This window comes from Trachurus japonicus, chromosome 20, assembly GCF_045865225.1.
Source record: "Trachurus japonicus isolate A0001 chromosome 20, Traja_1.0".
NCBI lineage: Eukaryota > Metazoa > Chordata > Actinopteri > Carangiformes > Carangidae > Trachurus > Trachurus japonicus.
Window position 1 is genome coordinate 9,691,265 of NC_140926.1, and position 19,806 is coordinate 9,711,070.

The 19,806-nt window shown below is 42.2% G+C and overlaps 1 protein-coding gene across 1 annotated transcript in view; it reads right to left on the reverse strand.

The window, feature by feature from the left end:
- Positions 1-3,003: 3,003 nt before the first annotated feature.
- ofcc1 (orofacial cleft 1 candidate 1) overlaps positions 3,004-19,806 on the reverse strand; it is an 80,410-nt gene continuing 63,607 nt past the window's right edge. Inside the window, exons 22-24 of the mRNA XM_085763450.1 lie at positions 8,810-9,013; positions 3,451-3,589; positions 3,004-3,258 (exon numbers count right to left, since the gene is read on the reverse strand). Of these exons, the coding sequence (XP_085619576.1) occupies positions 3,185-3,258; positions 3,451-3,589; positions 8,810-9,013 (417 nt within the window). The 3' untranslated portion in view covers positions 3,004-3,184. The remainder of the gene's footprint in view (positions 3,259-3,450; positions 3,590-8,809; positions 9,014-19,806) is intronic.

The window sequence follows — 19,806 nt, forward strand, 5'->3', positions numbered from 1 at the left end:
GCATTAAGCAATGACCTCTGCATAATGAAAGATGGCGACAACATTTCCCACTCATTACAAGGTTCCACACTGTGACAAAATTTGCATATTCATATATTTTCCCCTCCACTCACATCCAACCCCTCGCCCACCCCCCCTCTTTTTTTTCCACTACAAATTATTTTTCCTGTGAGCAGGACATCTGCCTTCCTGACAGTGCTCTGGATGAGGAAAAATAAATAAATATGTGTGCAGAGAGGCACATGATCTGTCCAGATGCCACCGAAATATGGCACGATGTTGACATTATCGCACACCCTGACCGTGTGTGTTTTCCACGGCTTAAGCACCAGGAAATCGTGTTCGGGGTCAGCGGAGAAGAATACAGCATGGGCAGAGAAACCGACCGAGGTCTCGAATGTATGTCTGTTTTGCATATTGTTTTTTTCCCTTAGCGACATAAATGTCACCGAAACACTGGTGTTGCAGGTTACACGCACTAGGTACCAACTATTATTCATGTCACAGAGGAGACGATCAATAGTTGAGGTGCTGAACTGACTAGATCTTTCATCTGATTGGTCGAATTGCATAAGATTATACAAATATAATGGATATAATGGAATAGTAAACACAAATAAACAAAGAAAACAGATTACAACATATTCAGAAGGTGTAAATGAGCTCAAAACGAAATGAAATGACTTTGCTGTTATTTACATTTTAAAATTGCAAATATACATGTATCTACAGTATATGTATTTTTCACTCTATGTACTGTATGTACATACACATTCACAGCTGAATGTGTCTTCAGACCTCATTGATCAAGTTATCTCTGATAAGAAAAAAAAAAAAAAACATCACAACATTGAGCTCTACCAACCTTTACAAGACATAATTACATTTCAACATCAAACAAAACGGTGCCATAAATGAAGTTGGGTAAATAGAAAATACATGTACAAAACTTCATCAAAAGAAAAGCTTTTGGTTTTCAAAAAAAAAACAAAAAGAAAAGAAAAAAAAACACTCACACAGAAAAGGTTTAAAAAGTTAAAAAAAAAAAATAAAAAAAAAAAGTGGGAATTTGAATCCCTTTTATTTAGTTGGGTAACTTTAATTCAAATGAATCAGGCTGAGCTGCTCTCGCCAACTGTGCCCGAAGAGTTGCCCATCTCTACATGCAGCATAACGATCACCACAGCACTTCTCAGTACAAACTGTTTTATGTGAATACCTCAAGCTGAGGGCTACATAAATATAGAATTAGACAAAGTGTTATTTTTTTCTTTTTATGTTTTATTTTTCCCCTCTTTTCTCACTCTCCAGCAACATCCCCAGGTTGGGCTGGCTCTAAGCAAATGCATGCACTGCAGTTCCCTTATGATAGTTCTGCAAAAAGGTTTTCTTTCAACTTAAATCAGCAAATTGTGGAGCCGAGACCTAGCGGCGTGTTTCTTTCCCCCAGAAATACTCGCTCCCAGGGATCAATTTGAAATTTAAATTGTAGTGAAATGGTGTTTGTCATTAACAATCAAATATTTGAACCATTGAAATACCTTTGCCCCCTCTGCATCTGCACCCTCTGCCTCCGTTTGGGAAAAAAATATCACACAGGGCTTTGTTTTGATGTTGATGAATGGAAAAGGTGGCGATACTCTCAGAAAGCAAGAGAAACAAAAGACGTTCATCGCAATTTATAGATTTGTATAACACTATTGATGGTAAAATATTGAAACAAATAGGAGAGCAGCGGGATATTTGTCGTATCTAAACAGTGCACGACTAGAAACAGGAAGACGGGCTGAGCAAAAAGGAAACTGAATGGTTGGGTATAATCCAGCTGGTAAGGTAGGACAAATGGAGAGAGAGAAGAGGTTCCTGTCATCTCTGAGCGGCAGCATCTCTGCTTAATGTTCATTAGGGGGCTGATTGAATTGGGGGGTGTAGCACTGTCACTGTTAATGGAATGATCTCTAATTGGGGCGCATTAGCTCTATAGGTTCTGGCTAGCGTCAAAGGCAGACAGAGGGGAAGATTGTAACATGAGAGTCTGAGACATCCAGTATTTTTCCTCATTTTAAAACATAGATGGACTGATAAAGCTAAAAATGTCAACTAACTTCTTTCTCTTATTTTTTTATGAGGACTTTAAAGGCAGCGTAGGCCCATGGCTCTATGAGACCTCCATGGATCACACACAGAGGTGTTCAGTGTGTGTGTGTGCGAGAGAGAGAGAGACAGATAAAATGAATGTGTTATGTGTGTGTGTCCATATGCACTGTGCGCCACACCCCAGGGTTATGGTTGTCAATGGTTTCAACATGGAGGTGAGGAGCAACTTCAAGGCCAAAGTAAGGTGTGTTCACGATAATGACGAGCACAAATGGGCCGCTATCGCCATCCGCCAAGACCCAGAACTTGATCTGTAATGGCTGCCCATAAAGGAGAATCATCATCAATGAAAATGACAGGTTATTAAGATCAGATTTTAGGATGGGAGGGGGGGGGGCTGCGGCTTTAGTATGATAGGTTAGCTATCTATAAAACCTTTACAGCCCGGCCGTGAACGACATCAGTCCTGATCCCCATCTCCCCGCGCCTTGTGCCAGAGACACATGCTAATAAGCTCACAACCTTTAATTAAGCAATATGTGTAAGTAGGTGGTCATTACGGCCTGATTTGTGAGCCACTTCATTACACTGAGCACCAGCTACCAGACACATATTCAATACAAATCAAGCTGGCCTGAATATTATCCTGCTTAATGTGAGGCCAATATTGATATTTTATCACTCGTGTTCTGATTAGTGACTTTTAGAATCTTCATATTTCATCGTGTTGGGGCAACACCGAAAACCTAACAACACACACATTGCAACACACCCTAGAAGTGTCGCTGAGCATTGTTTATTAGGTTACACAGACCTCATCAGTTCACATAGACTATTTATGATTACTAAGAATACACAAATGATATAATTCACAGCATTGTGTTCAGTTGTTGTTCTGATGGGTCAACCTTTTTGACAATGTTAAACATTACAAAGCACTGCACACACTCATAGTACACAAAATAGTCAACTTAATGGAATAAGAATACAGTACTTTATGGAATATTAAGTCTTTAACTCAAACAGATGATTGATAAAAGGACTTACATCAGTTTAGGGTCCAAACAGCTTTGTCGTTTCTTTGACGTTACTGGTTGAGGTCTTGCAGTGCAAAGTTAGAGCCGCACCCGCTGTCTCCTATTGGCTCAACGCGATGGGACCCTGAGGGAACAAAACACCCGATGAAACGTTGTAAATTCTGTTAAGCAAACAACAGGTAAGGAAGGTTTGTTCGTGTCACACACACTCGGTGAGATAAGGAGTTCTTCAAACGTGCTTATCTTTGTGCCGCTCTCAAATTCAGTGAGTTAAATGTAAAGACAACACAGTCAGGGCCACCAGGTCAACACTCACGGCCAAATAGTTTCTTCCGTTTGCGGAGTTGGTGTGGAGCACCTGCTCCTTCCTTGCCCTCCCCCTGATTGGAGGAGCCCTCGCCCCGGCAGGAAACCATCCCGGAAGCATTGTGCACCCCCTCTATGTCACCGATCACCTTCAGAGAAAAAAAAAATCCCATGCACGGTACAGTCAGCAACACTCCAGGCCAGCCAGGCTACATGAATGGAAGCTCAACAATAATTGAACAGTACAACAATGATAAAAACCAATGTTTCTGGAGACTCTGGGGCCATGAGGTAACGAGTAAGTCAAAGTACGGGTTGAACTTGGACGACGGTAACGGAGACAGGTGGAAGAAATGTTACTTTCCTCAAGGCTTGTGAGTGTCTACCTCTGTCCTGCTGCTTAGAGAGAACTTGGGAGGAGAAGCAGAAACGGAGACTATATGACACACAACCTCCGCTCCCAGAGGGGCAATAGCTTTCACAACTCGGCCTACTTATACAAAAAGACTGGAAATATGAATATATATATATATATGTATATATAAATTTCACTTGTAGAACCCATGATAAAATGAAGTGTACATCTTTCTAAAAGCAAAATGACTTCACCACTAATATAAAATAGAAAATAAATACAATATAATTCTCACAAAAATAATAATACTACAGTAACTGCACATTTTCAGCTCTATTTTTCATCAAAGCAGCATCTAGTAGTTGTATCGAAAATGTACGCTGGCTGCAAATTACAGACGGAGCCACAACTGAGCAAACTTAAAAAAATGTGCCACCGAGCGCTTCTTTGTCTGAAACTAGTATAAACAGGCCAGATAATTACATGCAGTGTACTTTGGAGAAGTCCTCCTGCTAAGCAGATATGGCTGCCAGGGAGGCATTAATCTGCTCATGCAACATACAGTACGTAGCCAAGGACATCCCTCCCTCTCTCTCTCTTTTTCTCTCCCTCTCTCTTCTTTCTGTGTGTCTCTCACATGCAGAAAAGACAGGGCACGCACGCACACACACACACACACACACACAGGGAGAGAGAGAAAGAGAGAGACAGCATACAGAGCACATTCACTTCCTGTATAAATCATATTCATATTTCTGAGGGCTGCCGATGACCTCACGGCAAATGAAGCGTGGGTCCTTAGCTCCACAGCGGCAATCAAACGTGCGGCAGAGTAATTACAAAAGAGGGGTAGGAGGGAGAATTGATGTGGTTTGTCAATTAATGTTGCTGCAAGGTGTTTTCCAAAAGGTTAACTTCTTCATATTCTCCACATGCTAAATTAGGTCAATATTGGTCCGGCTAAAGAATCGCCGTCGTCGTCGTCGTCATCATCATGTGCAGACGGACGACGACGGCGGCGGGCTGAGTCATGGAGAGCCAAGACAAAAGGCTCCTTGTTAATGAGAGATTTGAGAGCAAATCGTCATGATGAGGTGTCCCTCATGTGAAAGAGCAGTCGTCTGTGTTCTTCCCAACTTTGCATTTCTCCGCTCCTTATCTCTCGCTCTCTGGAGTCATTAACAGTAAGATTATCACCCCCCATCATATTTATCACCTTTGTCATGTTGTTATGAAAGGGAAATATCTGCCCCTAATTATGCAAACCATGTATAATACAACACGCCATCCCTGGTGATATTAGGATAATTAAATAAAATACTGTTTAAAACTTGCTGGGTGAATAAACTGCACACCTTTTTGTTTCTACAAATGGTTAAGCACATCTTAAAAAATCTGGGGGAGAAAAAAAAGGGAAGGGGGGAAAAATAAGCCGAGCTGAAATTGCAGAGAAAAGTGTTTTTATTTATAGAAGTCGCTGGAGATGCTCATCATCAGCGCTTTTTCCGAGCCATAAATAATTTGCGGAGAGAGGTAATATTCAAGCTGGCAGAGCCTTAGTTGTGCATCTTTAATGGAAGTTTTACAGAAGCTAAGCCAGTTCTTGCATATGCTGCTGCCTCCCATATGGAGAAAAGGAGACAAAAGGAGCACAGTTGGCTTGTCCTCTCTTTTCATAAGTCCATCGACACTTAAATGCTAGCCCGGGAGAAAAAGCGACACAGGGGGACATAAACCCACTGTGGTTTTAGGAGGGAAGATAATGACTTTGCCTGCATTAATTTCTTCATCAGCCATCTTGTTTCTTCAGACAGAGTGGTTATGAGGCCCTCTGTGAAGGTCCTAGGTTATATGGATGCATTTTCCTGCATAACAGTTGTTGTCAGCAGTGCATTTTGTGAGTTGGCAGCTGGGGAACATCTGTTTATAGGTAATGAGTGTTCGAAAAGCTGCAGCACACTTTACCTGTAATGTCTTTTATTGGAGCGCACTGATGGGAATGTCGCTTTAACTTTTTTGTATTGTTGTGATTCAGCGAGAAGATTCCTCCAATGTGGTCAATATTACAGATGCCTGCCTCGGGCACCAGACTGAATGAGAGCATATGATGGATCATTAATATTAACTTTCTTTAAACAGAATTCAATATGCAAGTCACTAAAGACTTCATTATTGCTATATTTTTTACTACACACGCACTCCTGCAAATTTGCACCTTGTACTTCGTTCTTATTTCTTGCTAACGATGCAACACAGAAAGAAGGAGAGAGAAAAAAAGAAAACTTTAAGTCAACATAGCTGGTTCAATAATGGCTGAATAAACAACAGAAATATTTCGTTTCTCATGACTCTTGCTCAGCTTCTCACTCTCTAGCAAATCAAACAGGACACACCTCGCTGTTCTATTCCTTCCAAACAGAGTCTAACAGTGTCTATAGCTCTGGGCACTTCTTCCAGGACTTGCTTTTTAAGGTGTTCGTTTAGACAAATTTTGGGTGTAAATTTGTGGGTATTATGCAAAGCTGCTGGCCCCTGAAGCTGTGGTCATGTTAGTCTAAGGGAGGAGCAAGTCCTTGGGGGCATTGGCGTCCAGGACACTGCCTGAGAAAACAGAGCTCTTTAAAGGAAATGAGCCATCCGTCAATATTTCCTCAGTAAATGGAAACAGACTTTTTAAAGTAGCAGGATTACCCTTTTAACTAACTGGGAAAGCGAATGGAGTTACATTATTACACAGTCAAATGAAGTGTAATGTTTTTGTCAAAGTCATCCTCCTGGTTTAAGCGCCGCCTGCACTCACGATCATGGTTTCAGGAAAAAAAAAAGATCATATTGTAGCCTTGTGTATGGTACCATAGCCTAAATTGAAATATTAAAACAAAAGTAATATGTTGATATTTTACAAAAAGGTCTCATCTCGAAATGTCAAATATATCTCGCCATATGTGACTTAAAGTCAAACAAACTGCATTAGCTTTTATTGCTTGAGAGCAAATCATGCTACATAATGCTTAGTGTAGCGACGTAGCAGCGTAACCACATCATCATAAACCATGCTGTTATCCGGATAAGTGAATAAAGTAATAAGCCTACACAGAAAACCCATAAAACTGCTTTTAAATGTCATAAATCGGAGAACAGAGGGGAACTTCTTTGCATTACTGTGGTCACTGCATCTCAGAGTGTAGCAGAGCCTTTTTTCCTATTTTCTTGCTACATTTTTTTGCCATTTAATTTTTTGCAAAAGTGCCTGTTTCGCTGTTATTTCTCTCTGAGGAGCTGTCACCTTACATCTCAAGGCCAGTTTGTACACAGCACCCTGTCGGAGTCTGTGTGTGTATCGCTGCCAGAATTATATAAAGCACTAATAAAATCAGCTCAAGCGTTCGCCTGAGTAGTGGAGATGCCCTTTGGTGATCTCGGGATCTATACATAAAACCAGTCTATATATTCAGGGGAGGATTAGTTTTGAATATGTTAAGTGTGTGTGTGTGTGGGGGGGGGGGGGGGTCTAGGCTGTGGGAATGGCACAGTGCTCTCTCGGCGGCGCTGTGCATTGGTGTTATCACTCCCCACTACCAGCGAGAGAAAGAAGACGCCACTGGCATCTTTTTGCTACAGGAGGCCCCTGACTGTTATGTTGCAAGGGACAGACAGCAATACCCACGGGACACAGTGTGTGTGAAAAGAGAGTAATAGAGAGCAATAGAAAGATAGAGCGTGTGTGTGTGTGTGTGTGTGTGTTTTGCACAGTAACACCTATCTGTCATTTAAGGTGGCCTCCATGAAACTCCCTTCACACACTGAATTGGCAGAGTAGAGATGATTCCTCACAGGTGAAACATCAGGATTTTCCTCAGTAAGCTGAAGCTGTGCGTGTCCAGAATGTGTCGTAAGGTGTCGTAAGACGTGCATTTGTGCACGTCTTTCTGAGGTGAAGAGCTGTGTGAGTGTGTGTGTGTGTGTGCGTGTGCTTGTGTCAATTTTTGCATGCTCTGTTTGTGTATGTAAAACTTTCTCCAGATGTCTTATCTGCACAGGTCTAGAGGCTACACACACACACACACACACACACACACACACACACATAGACGTACACACAGAGCCAGCGTGACACCAGTAATAAATATACCATGCTGTATTTACTCAAATGAGCTCACCATCACTCAAATTACGACGGAGAACCATTAGAACACAACAGTGCCTCAGAGCTAATTGTTTGCATATATAAACCCCTCCTCCCCGAACTCCTCTGACATTCAAACCACAAAAATATTAATTATGTTGGGATGGTCCAGGTTGCTCTTGGGTGGGGGGGGGCTGACAAAATGACTGAAGAAAGTATTGAGCTCCAGAATTTCTTTTCCCTAATTATATTTCATTATTAGTTGTAACACATATGGCAGAAATTGTGAAAGGTTGTTTCAGTCTGAGGAGACAAAAAGAACAGTGAGTTGTGTTGACTAAGTTTCAGGACGCACATGTTTAAATAAGTCTTGATTTGTTTCTCAGGGCAGGTCCTCCAGTCATTTTTGTTGAAAAACATGAAACTATCTCAAATCTAGATTTTGCCCACAGGAAAAAATAAATGAAATCAGTCAAAGTTATTCACCCTTTCAGAAAACAGTACTGTACTAATTTATTTCATTGACCTGTCTCAATTATTAGGAAGTAATTACTGCAATTACTTAACTAATGACTCCAGTATGTGTGTTTTTTGTTTTGTTTTTGTTGGCTTATTTTATTTTATTTTTTTAATTTAGTGTTCCATATTGTTTTTGTTGACTGTAACATTATCCGATCAACAGGAAATGTAATTGTAATTATTGTAAATTAAGAGGACAAGTGCAGCTGTAACTTCAATTCAGATGTGTCCCAAGACTAAACTATAGGTGGATTTGTGTATCCTACCACATATCCAAGAGCAGATGGATTTAAAAAAAATCTGATATCATAAAAATATAGTGTAGAAGTTTGTTGTGAAAATGTTGTATGCAACATGTGGACATCGAACCTCAATGATAGCTCCATCTGATTGTCGGAGGAAGTGTCTGTATCTCTGTTTCAGCCCACTCTGGTACAGCGTGTAGATCACCACGTGTGTGCTGGTCTCGTCCTCTGGTAGGGGCGCTCCCTCCCTCAAGGGATCATCACCGCTGGGCGCCAAAGAGCCGGGCGAGGGGTCTTCTCCTGTCCAGATGTAGTCATGGACAACCACCTGATTGAAGTCAAACAGAATAAACCCACACATGAAGGTAAGGAAAGATCTCTCCCAAAATCAAAAACATAGCTGCAACATACAGTACTGAAAACTGCTGCACTGTTCATTTTAACACAAATGCAGCCGTCAGACCCTGTAGGCACCACTGGTGTGCAGTGCATCCGCACATTAAGTCCTAGTGGTGCATGAGTCCTATGGGGCCTGATCTGTGGCTGATAAAGAGACAGGTTGTGTTTGCAATCATGCATACATATGTATAATCCTGGTGGCAGGCTTGTTTTTTCACCCTTTGTGTGTGTGTGTGTGTGTGTGTGTGTGTGTGTACTGGGGGCTCACACACCTGTAATGCGCTGCCCTCCCCTATTAGGATGAGACACAGGTAGCAAGCAGAGCATATAACGTGTTATACAGGTCATGTAACTCGAGGTCATCCATGTGTGCAGATCATGGAGGCTCGGTAAAGCCTTGATAAAGGCTCAAAGGCCTGTTGTTCACATGCATCACTGTAGACAAAGCAGTAGATCCATGGAAACGGCCTGCGTGCTCTCATGTGTTTGTGGTTGTGTGTATGGAAGATATTTTTAAATGGATTTTCTGCGTGTGTCCTATAGAGGGATATTTAGGCCATATTGCAAACTTTATTTTTCACACACATACACACACAGAGTAACAAATAGGAGAGAGTTTATAAAACTCAAGGTGACCCTCTAATTGGGTGCATAATTATAATTTCTCTAAAAATACAGAGAAAGGAAAAATGCAGACTCATTCAGCAGGCCGTGAGTGGCAGGGTCAAGCTGAAGGAGAGTTTAATTTAATGCTGTATGGATGTCACTCCGCACTTATAAACACTTAGCCAAACACAACTGTGGGCACTTTGCCACGAAAACAATGGGAGCCATTATCACACTCGTAATTAGAGACATTGCGTAAACTGCGAACCAGGGAGCCTCACGAGTTGGAAGGACCTCATTGTCAAGATGTCAAGAAGTCGCAAGTGCACAGAGAAAGAGGACTTGCCAAAAACATGTAAAGACAGCTTGTGTGTGAGTTTGTGTGTGCCTGTGTGAATGTGTGTTAGGGAAGGAGGTGGGTGGGAACATCTCTTCAACGCTAATTCAGCCACTCATTAGTGAAATCGCCTCAACTGCGCGTTGCCTCCAGCTTGGCCTTGGTCCACACTGGGGGAAAGTGATTACCTGAATTCCTTCAGTAATCAGCACCTCGACATGGCGGCAATCAGTTTGTTTGGATAGTGTGTGTGTGTGTGTGTGTTGATTTGCTGCTTTTATTTATTTATTATTTGAGGAAACACAAGTGGGAGTGTGCAGAAAATCCTCCATCTCTTCCTGTATTGTGGTTCTCGGCTTGCTTATGATCCGGCACGAAATCACAAACATTTAAAGTCACGTATGAGAAAACATCCGTCCCCGCTCTGCTGGCCACAGGAAGTGTTCTCCTGACCCGGCTGAGGCCTCAATCTGGGATTTGTGGGAACTGTAGAGCGCTGATAGAAACACCATGGATTCAGCCTCTGTGCTCTAAGTCACTTTGGTTAAACACACCTGCTTAAATTCCCCCTGTGTGGTGTGCATGTGTATGTATTTTGGCTTGCATGAAAATATATATTTATTTCATGTTAACCATGCCACCATCCTACGCTAATTAGCATGTGAAATCCAGTTGACAAGACTAGACAAAAGCCTGAAAAGGTGTTTGTGTGTTCAGTTTGGGTGATGCCATTTCATGCAATGCACCATGGCTCTCAGGATGCATCATTGCTGTGACACAAAAAGGAAAGAGCATAAGAGGGCCTGTCTGCTCTACACTACTCTGTTCTGGTCTGTTGTGTTACGTTATGGTACTAGCCTGGCTTCTAGCCCTAGCTTGAGTGCTCTCTCCACTCCACCATTGTTCCATGTGATAGCACTAAGTGACTGATTTAGGTTCAATGCCTGCATGGAGCAGACAGGCCAGCTGTGGGTTAAGCAGATAGCATTCAAGTGAGCTAACCCAATTCAAACCCAATCAAGCTGGGATTTATTGTTGGGGTCTGTATTTAGAAATCTGATAGAGTCTGCATCAGTCCCTTGACTTGCATCAAGAGAGACGGGCCTTATTTCCTTTAGCGGATGACTATAAATGGCAAACCATGTTTTCCAGCAGGGATATAAATTTTAGTATTTGTAGACATTACTGCAAATGCACATGGAGAATGGGAGGGAGGGACAGGGACACAGGAAGTGGGGATGGCACAGCTGCAGACATGGCTCCATGGTTCACAAATATAGTCTGTCTGTCTTTCTGGGAGAAGATGCGATTTCACACCTACCAAATCATACCATACCACATATGAATGCAGAATAAAAGCAATCAGGACTTAAATACAGGCGGCTGTGGAAAGGTTTTCTTTTGAAAAATCCACTGTGACTTGTAATAAAATTTGACTGACCTGTCAATCATTTTTATTCAAGTGAGTGCAAACAGACAGCCTATCAAGAGATGAATTTGGAATTCCTGTTACTAAAATCGCAGTTTGAAGCAAAAAATAGCATCAACTGCTTCAGACATGAGGATAAATGCGCTACAGTCTAAAAAGGACATTGTGTTGTGTTTTACTTAAAAAACAGATTCACATTCACGCCTGGATTGAGATTTAAACTTTAAATAACATGTTAAAAGAGAGCAGACAGTTTCTACAAATTAAGTTGTAATTTTTCCGCTGGGTGACAGGCAGGTCTAGTAATAGCTTTGTCTGGGAGAGGTACAGTGTATTTTATATATTTATCTCACACGTCCTTGCCTGTCACAACTATCGATGCCTGGCATTTTCCTCATATTTTGTCACATGTCAAATATAAGCACGCCGTTTGGAATTGACCACTTTTGCAAAAGGATATGTTTCATTGTCCGTGGTCCCATGTGGCATGTCCCTGTTGACAGCCGAAACAAGTTTGCGAATCTGACCTCATGACCTTTGTAGAAAACTTTGCCATTGCTTATTTTCAAAATGGGAACCAATCACAAGGCCCAGAGAACAGTTGCATGTTGTTACTCTTACAGATAGGAAAGCAGAGTCTGAGCCGGACATCAAACTGACATGCTCCAAGGAAATTGAGCCCAGCACAAGAGGTGTACTGTTCTTGTTTATTGTTCGCCAATGGTGGAACAAGCTACTAAATGCTGTTCTCTTGAAGACCCATCTCATCTAACATGTCTAACCAGCAATTTTTATGGACTTAATCTGATCTCCTTGCACTTGTTGAATAGATGCAGTACCTTGTGCTTACATCAAAGTCTCTAACTACACTGAATTTGAATGAAGAGGGTCATCTAAATGAATAAATGTAACCTAACTGATCTCAGAATGGTAAAACATGACTCAGGTAAACTTTTTCCATCGCTTATTACCCATCAAAAATATCAAGAATATCCTGAAAGCATATATCCACTATCCCCGCGAAAAACTCTGCTCTCCTCTTGACTTGACGTTTGCCAACGAGAATGATCACACCTTTAAAAATGCCCCGCTAGTTTCTAAAAATGATAGCTTGATGCTGCCACAAGAGGGATGTGAGGTACATGCGCACAGGCAATACCAGAACCTTCAAGAAACATAATACTGTTGTATAAAAACATATTGGTTCCACCTGATTGCACCCTGCTGCTATACAGACAGCAAATGACAAGTCATCAAAAAACAAATAATAAATCAGAAAATCCACCATCTTGAAAATACTGCCATAAGTGGGGATGGTATTAGTTATTAATAAACCACTAGGCCCCCGGAGGGAGTTATCCATAAGTATTTAATATGATGCTTTTAATGGGTGTGGGTACACATATGGGCGTTTATATAAGTTAGTGTGTGAACACATTTGTTTACATACAAGCACATATGTGTGTGTGCCTGTGTGTGACTGGAGGGAGGAGGAGAGGAGAAGTCTCCATGGGCAGACAGACTGAGCCAGGCTGGCGACTGTCCAGGACAGGAGCCTAAGGCGTGGGCACGTACCGGCCTGTCAGTCCCCCTGATCCTTAAATGATTGATCCAAACTAGATAGCCATCATTACCATTCATGCACCACCCTCTCTCTTCCCCAGGTCTCCCTTCCTCTGTCTAATTTTACCTTCCATTTGCATGTTTCCATGGACTAATTAAATCTTTCTCTTCTCCCTGTCTCTCTCTCTACCTTCCTCTCTCTCTGTGTCCATTGGTATGAAAACTAATGCAGCACATTTTTGGCACATAATTATGTATGCAATGTGAGGGCATAATGTATTCCAGTTGGGTGAAGTTCTCTAGACCCTGCGTGTAATGAGCACAACACAAGTATACTCATTACACAGCCTCTGTGGATGCTATATCTCCCTTTTCACCCCTCTCTGTCACTCTCACTATGTTCAGTCTTGAGGAGAGAAGCTGCTGACCTTCCCTCCCTCTCTCTCTCTCTCTCTCTGCCACCCATACACCGCACACGTTCTTCACTTTGTTTCCCAGCCTTTCCATAGTTCATACATTTGGAGCGGGCTGGGGTTTTCTCCTGCCACTACCATGATCCTTTTGGTTTGTAATTCTGTCCCACTTGGCTTTAATTTACAGTGGGAAAATAATTAGAATCTCACTTTTGCAAAGAGTGGAGTGAAAATGTAAACAATGCTTCCCTGCGGGCGGGTGCTTCATCACTTTGACAGGTGCATTTGAATTTGCCTGGGTGGCGGACAGGCTTGGTTATTTATGTGTCAGTTGCACATGGAAGCCCCGGCTGTGACTGGGACTATAGATGGGACTGAGACTAGGGAGGAGACTGGAGCTATGTGGGGAGGGAGGGAGGTAAGGGTTTGGGTTTGGGTGAAGACTGAGGGCAATTCTGGTTCTGGACCTGGAGCTATGAGGTTGGGCTGTGGCAGGTTCTGGCAGGAGGCCTGATTGTGAATAGTGCTGGATGTGGATCTTGTGCTGTGGCGGAGGACAGATTAATAACTCTAATGAGCAGAGGGCTGAGGATGGGGATAGATTGAGTACTAGTAATACCTGGAGGAGACAGGATGTAGAGCGAGGTATAGGAATTTGGGTGTGGACGGTGCTTCGGAAATGAACTATGGAACAGCTAGCTATGAGCTTCACTTCATAGTACTAGTACCAGCATGTTGAATATACCACATGTGTTGCGTGAGCGCGGCGGTTAATGCCAGCGAACTACTGCTTTGCCTTTGCTGAGTTGCTGCATTGCTGCTGCCAGCTCCATCTCTCCACATGGACTTCGCAGGTCACTGCAATGTTGGATTTCTTTTCATTACAAATTAAAGTTCATGAGGGAAAATGAACAAGGCCTCGGAGTTTACAGTTCTGCTGAAATTTTGTGGTGTGACCCGACGATGCTGCTGGAGAGAGATGTTTGTGTTATTTGAAAGGCTTAAGAAAGTGTAAATTAAGTGAATTTACAATATGTTGAGTATATTTGTTGTGGTGAGGTCTGACTTGGCGGTATCAGTGTGTGCAGTGGTAAATAGGTTGGTTGTGGTGGATATGTGGTTTGCCGGCCGACAGGCTTCGTCAAGCCCAGGGGCCTATGACGGGATTAAATTACCCCTGAGTAGGTGAATGTATCACAGTTCATAAGCACTTCAGTAAGTAAAACAGCAAGTGAATGCATCACGCTTCAAAGGCACTTCAGTATACGGCATAAGCAAATGCAATGATCTATGTTCACACACTGTCTCCACTTCAGTAGTTTGTTCAGTCTGTTTGTGGTCCAGGCTGTTATGTTTAATTCAGAACTAAACTAGCCTAGCACTGCACATAAGGTTAATAGCTCAGCAGCCTATTATTTATGGCAGAGTTATCATATTATGATTGTTTCTGTGGCTTTCATGGTCTTTTAATAAGCTTTTAATGAGGAAGGAACATACTGTGAATCACAGCTGAGCTGAAAACGACGCTTTTAGTCACTGGTGGGTTGAGTTCTGGTGCTGAAAGCTACTGATCTGGTCAGTCACACTTTTGATTCAGTATCATCAGAGCAGTTTGTAAATTTGTTGATAGAGATGTTTGCACACATAAGCTACTGAGTCATTATTATCAATAATAATAAAAAGATTTAGAGGGAAAGGATGATATTCTGTACTAGGAAATAGAATATCGGGGAAATTAAAAGCTTAGGGATGCTATAATAAGTCAAAATGCCAAATGTGTGGTGATAATATAAAAATAATAATAATATATCAGCATTCTGATGCGTATGCCTAATATGAATCATGAAAACAAACCACTACACATTAACAATATATTTTCTTTTTTTTAAGATTGATATTGATGTCACATTGTCACTGCAATAGTGTTAAGGTTTATATTTCAAAACACAAGGCAATAACCACATGGACATGAAATAGACACACAGGTAGAGCAGAGAGGAGCATCAGGGCTTTACTGTGTGAGAGAGGAGGAAGACATGGCTACTTCTTTTGTCCAGAGATCCTCATCCACACACACACACACACATATACGCACACACACACATACGCACACACACAAAGAGTAACACTCATCTACATGCTAATACACACACATACACCCATGCTCACAAACAGACAAAGCCTCACACAGTGAGGCAACGCATGCATGCATCTCCAACGCCTGCAGGCGCTTGGGGCTAGGCAGCAGAGAGGAGGGGGAGGGAGGGAAGGGAGGGCTGTGGGGAGATGAGGCGGGAGGTGGGGGGGAGGAATGTGTACTGTGCAGAGGCTCTCTAAGCTATAGAAGGTCATTCCCTCCACTCCACCACCACCACCGCCCTGTCTATCAGAGCTGGCCCAGGTTCAAGGCCTGTTTGCTGAGGTTTGGGCTCGTACCACAGACGCGGACTCAATGTAGGCACAAAAACACGTGCCAGCCTGGGCAGCAGCACACACACACACCAAATTTGAATTAATGGGCACATACAGTATACGGTGGTACAGATGCACATATTTTTTGTGTCGGGGGGGTCACACTGTACAAATGCACATGCTCATTCACAGAGATACTGATGCGTGGACGTATAAACCCAGTTGCATGGCCACACACACTGGCATCACGCAACACACACACACAAACAAGGCCGAGACAGGCTACAGCACATTGCACATGGCTGGGAAAGGACCAAACCACAAAGCATAAAAGACCACCGACATACATGCATGGATAAGCCAAGCAATGTCAGCCATTAGAATGGAAATAGATATGCTATTATTGTAAATTTGGCCAATATGTGGTCGGTCGGCAGATATAATTGGAGCAGCTTGAAAATGGCATGGATGCACACTGTCTGCGTTGGGCCTGATTTGGCTGAAGCAAAGGTCTGTGTCTGGTTAAACGCACCACTGGACAAGACAAGCCACCCATTCATATTTGCATGCGGGGACACAAACATACTGTACGCACACACACAGTGACAAAACGGCTAGTATGCTACAGCGGCTTTCATCCACCCTGCTCTCATCATTACTCTGCCTATAAAACGAAGATCACTGTCTATATGGACATTTCGTCTTGAATAATCAAAGTTGAAGTATAATAATAGTCTCTATCCAAAAGTAGCACAGACCAAATTGGACTTAAGGAAAAGATAAACAAGCAACAATGACTATATTTACAGTCAGAATAAACTGAACAACTTTAAAAGAGATTATCCAGTGTGATAGTATCTCTGAGTGCTCGAGATAATCCAGAAAATAAGATATGCATAATTCACTGTAACTAATCTCCTTTGCAGAAAATAAAGCCTACTCCCAGCCTACAGTAAACAACTCAGATAGCAGCCCATCTTTTACTTCCACGCCATGTCTGACTCACCCTGGGCCCTAAGGAGATCACTTTTCCAGGTTGCATATTGAAAGTTTACCTGCAGCTTTATTCAACAAGGGAAATAAGCCCTTTCCATATTTTAATGCTTCTAATATTGACTCTTCACCTGTAAATATAAACTCAAACCCGCAATAAGCCAGATCCTAAAAAAAGTAAAGCACTAACATTAGAAGCCTCTATATGAACTTGGGTTATTTTAGTAACGATTTAGTAACCTGCAACCATAGGCACTTAACAAAATTTTAGAAATATACAAGTCCTAAACCTTTGTATTACCAAAGCCAAACCAATCACATCACCAAGACATGCCTCCTTCAGGTATAATCTTTTTGTGGTGCGAAAAAGCTATATCTCTCACTCTGAGTGCATGGAACACATATTTCAAGATGTCATGCTCAAAATTTCAGGAGACCAGGCTTTGTATTAAGATGCTGCAGAGAGATGCCAAAGTCAAGTGTTGCCTTTGATATCCAAAATTTGACTTTGGATTAGCTTGAACTTAATCAGGCCTCGGAGGCTGGAGGTGATAAGTATCCAAGCCATTTAACCGAAATGATGCTGGGAATCAGTGGTAAGAAGGCGCACACACACACACACACACACTTACACACACACACACACGCTCTCTCTCTCTCTCTCTCTCTCTCAGTATCTCTCAGTTCCTGTGCGACTGCACACACACACACACAAACCATGCTGTCTCTTTAAGGTTATGAGTGAAACCCTTATGAAAAAAAAAAAAAATCCTCCAAATGTCTATCTCTCCTTGGGATGTCATGTGGGGCTGTTAAGACGCGACACCTGTCACAATTACCAGACCTTCCTCATCCCCTCCGGGCCACAGGAAGCAGCCAAGGTCAAACTCTTTAAAGGGAAAGAAGGGAGAAGAAGTGACTAACTATGGACAGTCACAAAGGATCAGATCTGTCAAGTTCAAGCTGTAAAGCCTCCGTGAGTCAAAGGCTGAAGATGCATATTTGTGTGTTTGTGTGTTATATACAGCATTACACAAAAACGACACCACGCAGGTCTACACATTTAACACTAATCATCTGAAATAACCTCAGCAAGATGAATCCTCTTTTCACACCATATTTGGAGAGTCCAAAGTTGGTGCCTTCAGTATCATATTATGGGATGGCAGGGTAACAGGTCAAAATTTCTTAGGATTTGGCCTGACGGAGGAGAAAGAAGGATGACGAGGAGCGAAGGAGCAAAGGACAGGAATTCTTCTCTGAGAGGAGAAAACCTGGTGTCAATTGAAGCTCCTTCAGCTCATCGTGTGTTTTGACAGCTGATGGGTGAAACCTCAAATTATGAGGAAGTTAAAATAATGCTTCTCTCTTCTTCATAAGTGTCCGAAACCTTTGACGGACATCTCTTTTTTTTAAAGAATCTCTAAATATCTTGGCTTGATCTTTTTTTTTTGTTTTTGTTGTTTGTTTACCATATCACAGGCCGGTAACCAGAGACGCTTCTTTGTTTTACCTTGCTTTCTTTTTTTCACTCTCTCCTTCCCTCTCTCTGAACAGAAAAGCCTGCCCAGGCCCAGGCTTTGGTAGATAATGACATCCTCTCCCTGGATTAATTGTGAGGGACACATTAAGCAATGGGGCTGACACTCCCTGTAATTAAACTGTTCACACCGATGAGTTCATACTGGAACACTTTCTCCTTTTCGCTCTCTGTCTTACTGCTGGAGCTGTGGGTCGGTCTAGAAATAGTATATAACATGGAGAGGGAGGTTATAACGGTGTGTTTGTGAGAAAAAGTGAGTGCATCACCTTGTGAAATGTGGAAATAGGACACAGTATGAGGTCTGAGTACACACCAGACAGATCCACCAGATCAAACTAACTAGTCATCATGGTCCTACTCTCTGGCACATCTTTTTTTGTGCAAAATTTCCATCAGGTTTAAAGTATATCTTTAATCCTTATTATTTTTTATAATTTCCTTTCGGTAATAATTCATATCTCATATGTCATGTATAATCTGTAAAGCCTATTCTTAGACATTTCTTGCAGGCACAGACACGGAGTCTGTGCCTGCAAGAAATGTGCTAGATATATAAATAAACCTGACTTACTGCAACAAAGCAACAGCGGAACGATGGGAACGCCCTAAATATAGTGTATCAAAGATATAATCAATAAAACAATATCTGAATCTGATTTATGCTACAGACAAAGGAAACTGCCATTTATCAGACAGTAAAGATGTCAGGGAACATTCTCCACAAATTTTTTTTTCCAACTGTGGCTGCGAAACAGCTGCTCTTTACATCCAAGCTCAATGATGAGTCACATGCTACTCAAGAGGTGTGAAAAAATGAAAATTTTAGGCATCAATTCTAACCTTACACTTGATTAACGTGCAATCATAGTGATCAGCTTTATCCACCCAACGCTGAGACGCCGGTATTAGTTCATGTGGACATGCCTCCACATGCCGAGGTATCATAGGAAAACAATGTGTGTGCCAGGATATGAGCATTGGTTATGGGCTGGATGTTCATATGCTGATCCAGCTGGGAACTAAATTGCAGTGATCATTGCACCTAAACAGGCAAATGTGTAAGATGAAATTTACAGACAATTACAATTTAGACATTAACCGACCATTGACAAGAAATTAAACTGAACTCAATTGACCTGTCGTTTGAACTCAAACGTTCTTCTGTGGATTTAAACTGGGTGCTGCTCACTTGAGCAAAGCTGAATGCACTCAAATTTTGAGGTCGGGGAAACATTCCTCTTAGGGAAGTGATCCGAAGTAAGCCAGACTCCCCGAGTGTGAGATTTCCCGGTGCTGCAAAGCGCCAAGGGCATGGCTGCACCCCTCCGTGACCCGGACTGGTCACAGACTCCAACTCCAACGGCCTCCAGTTCAACACACTGTCAGCATCCACACAGCGAGACAGCGCGATGCTCGGATGTTGATA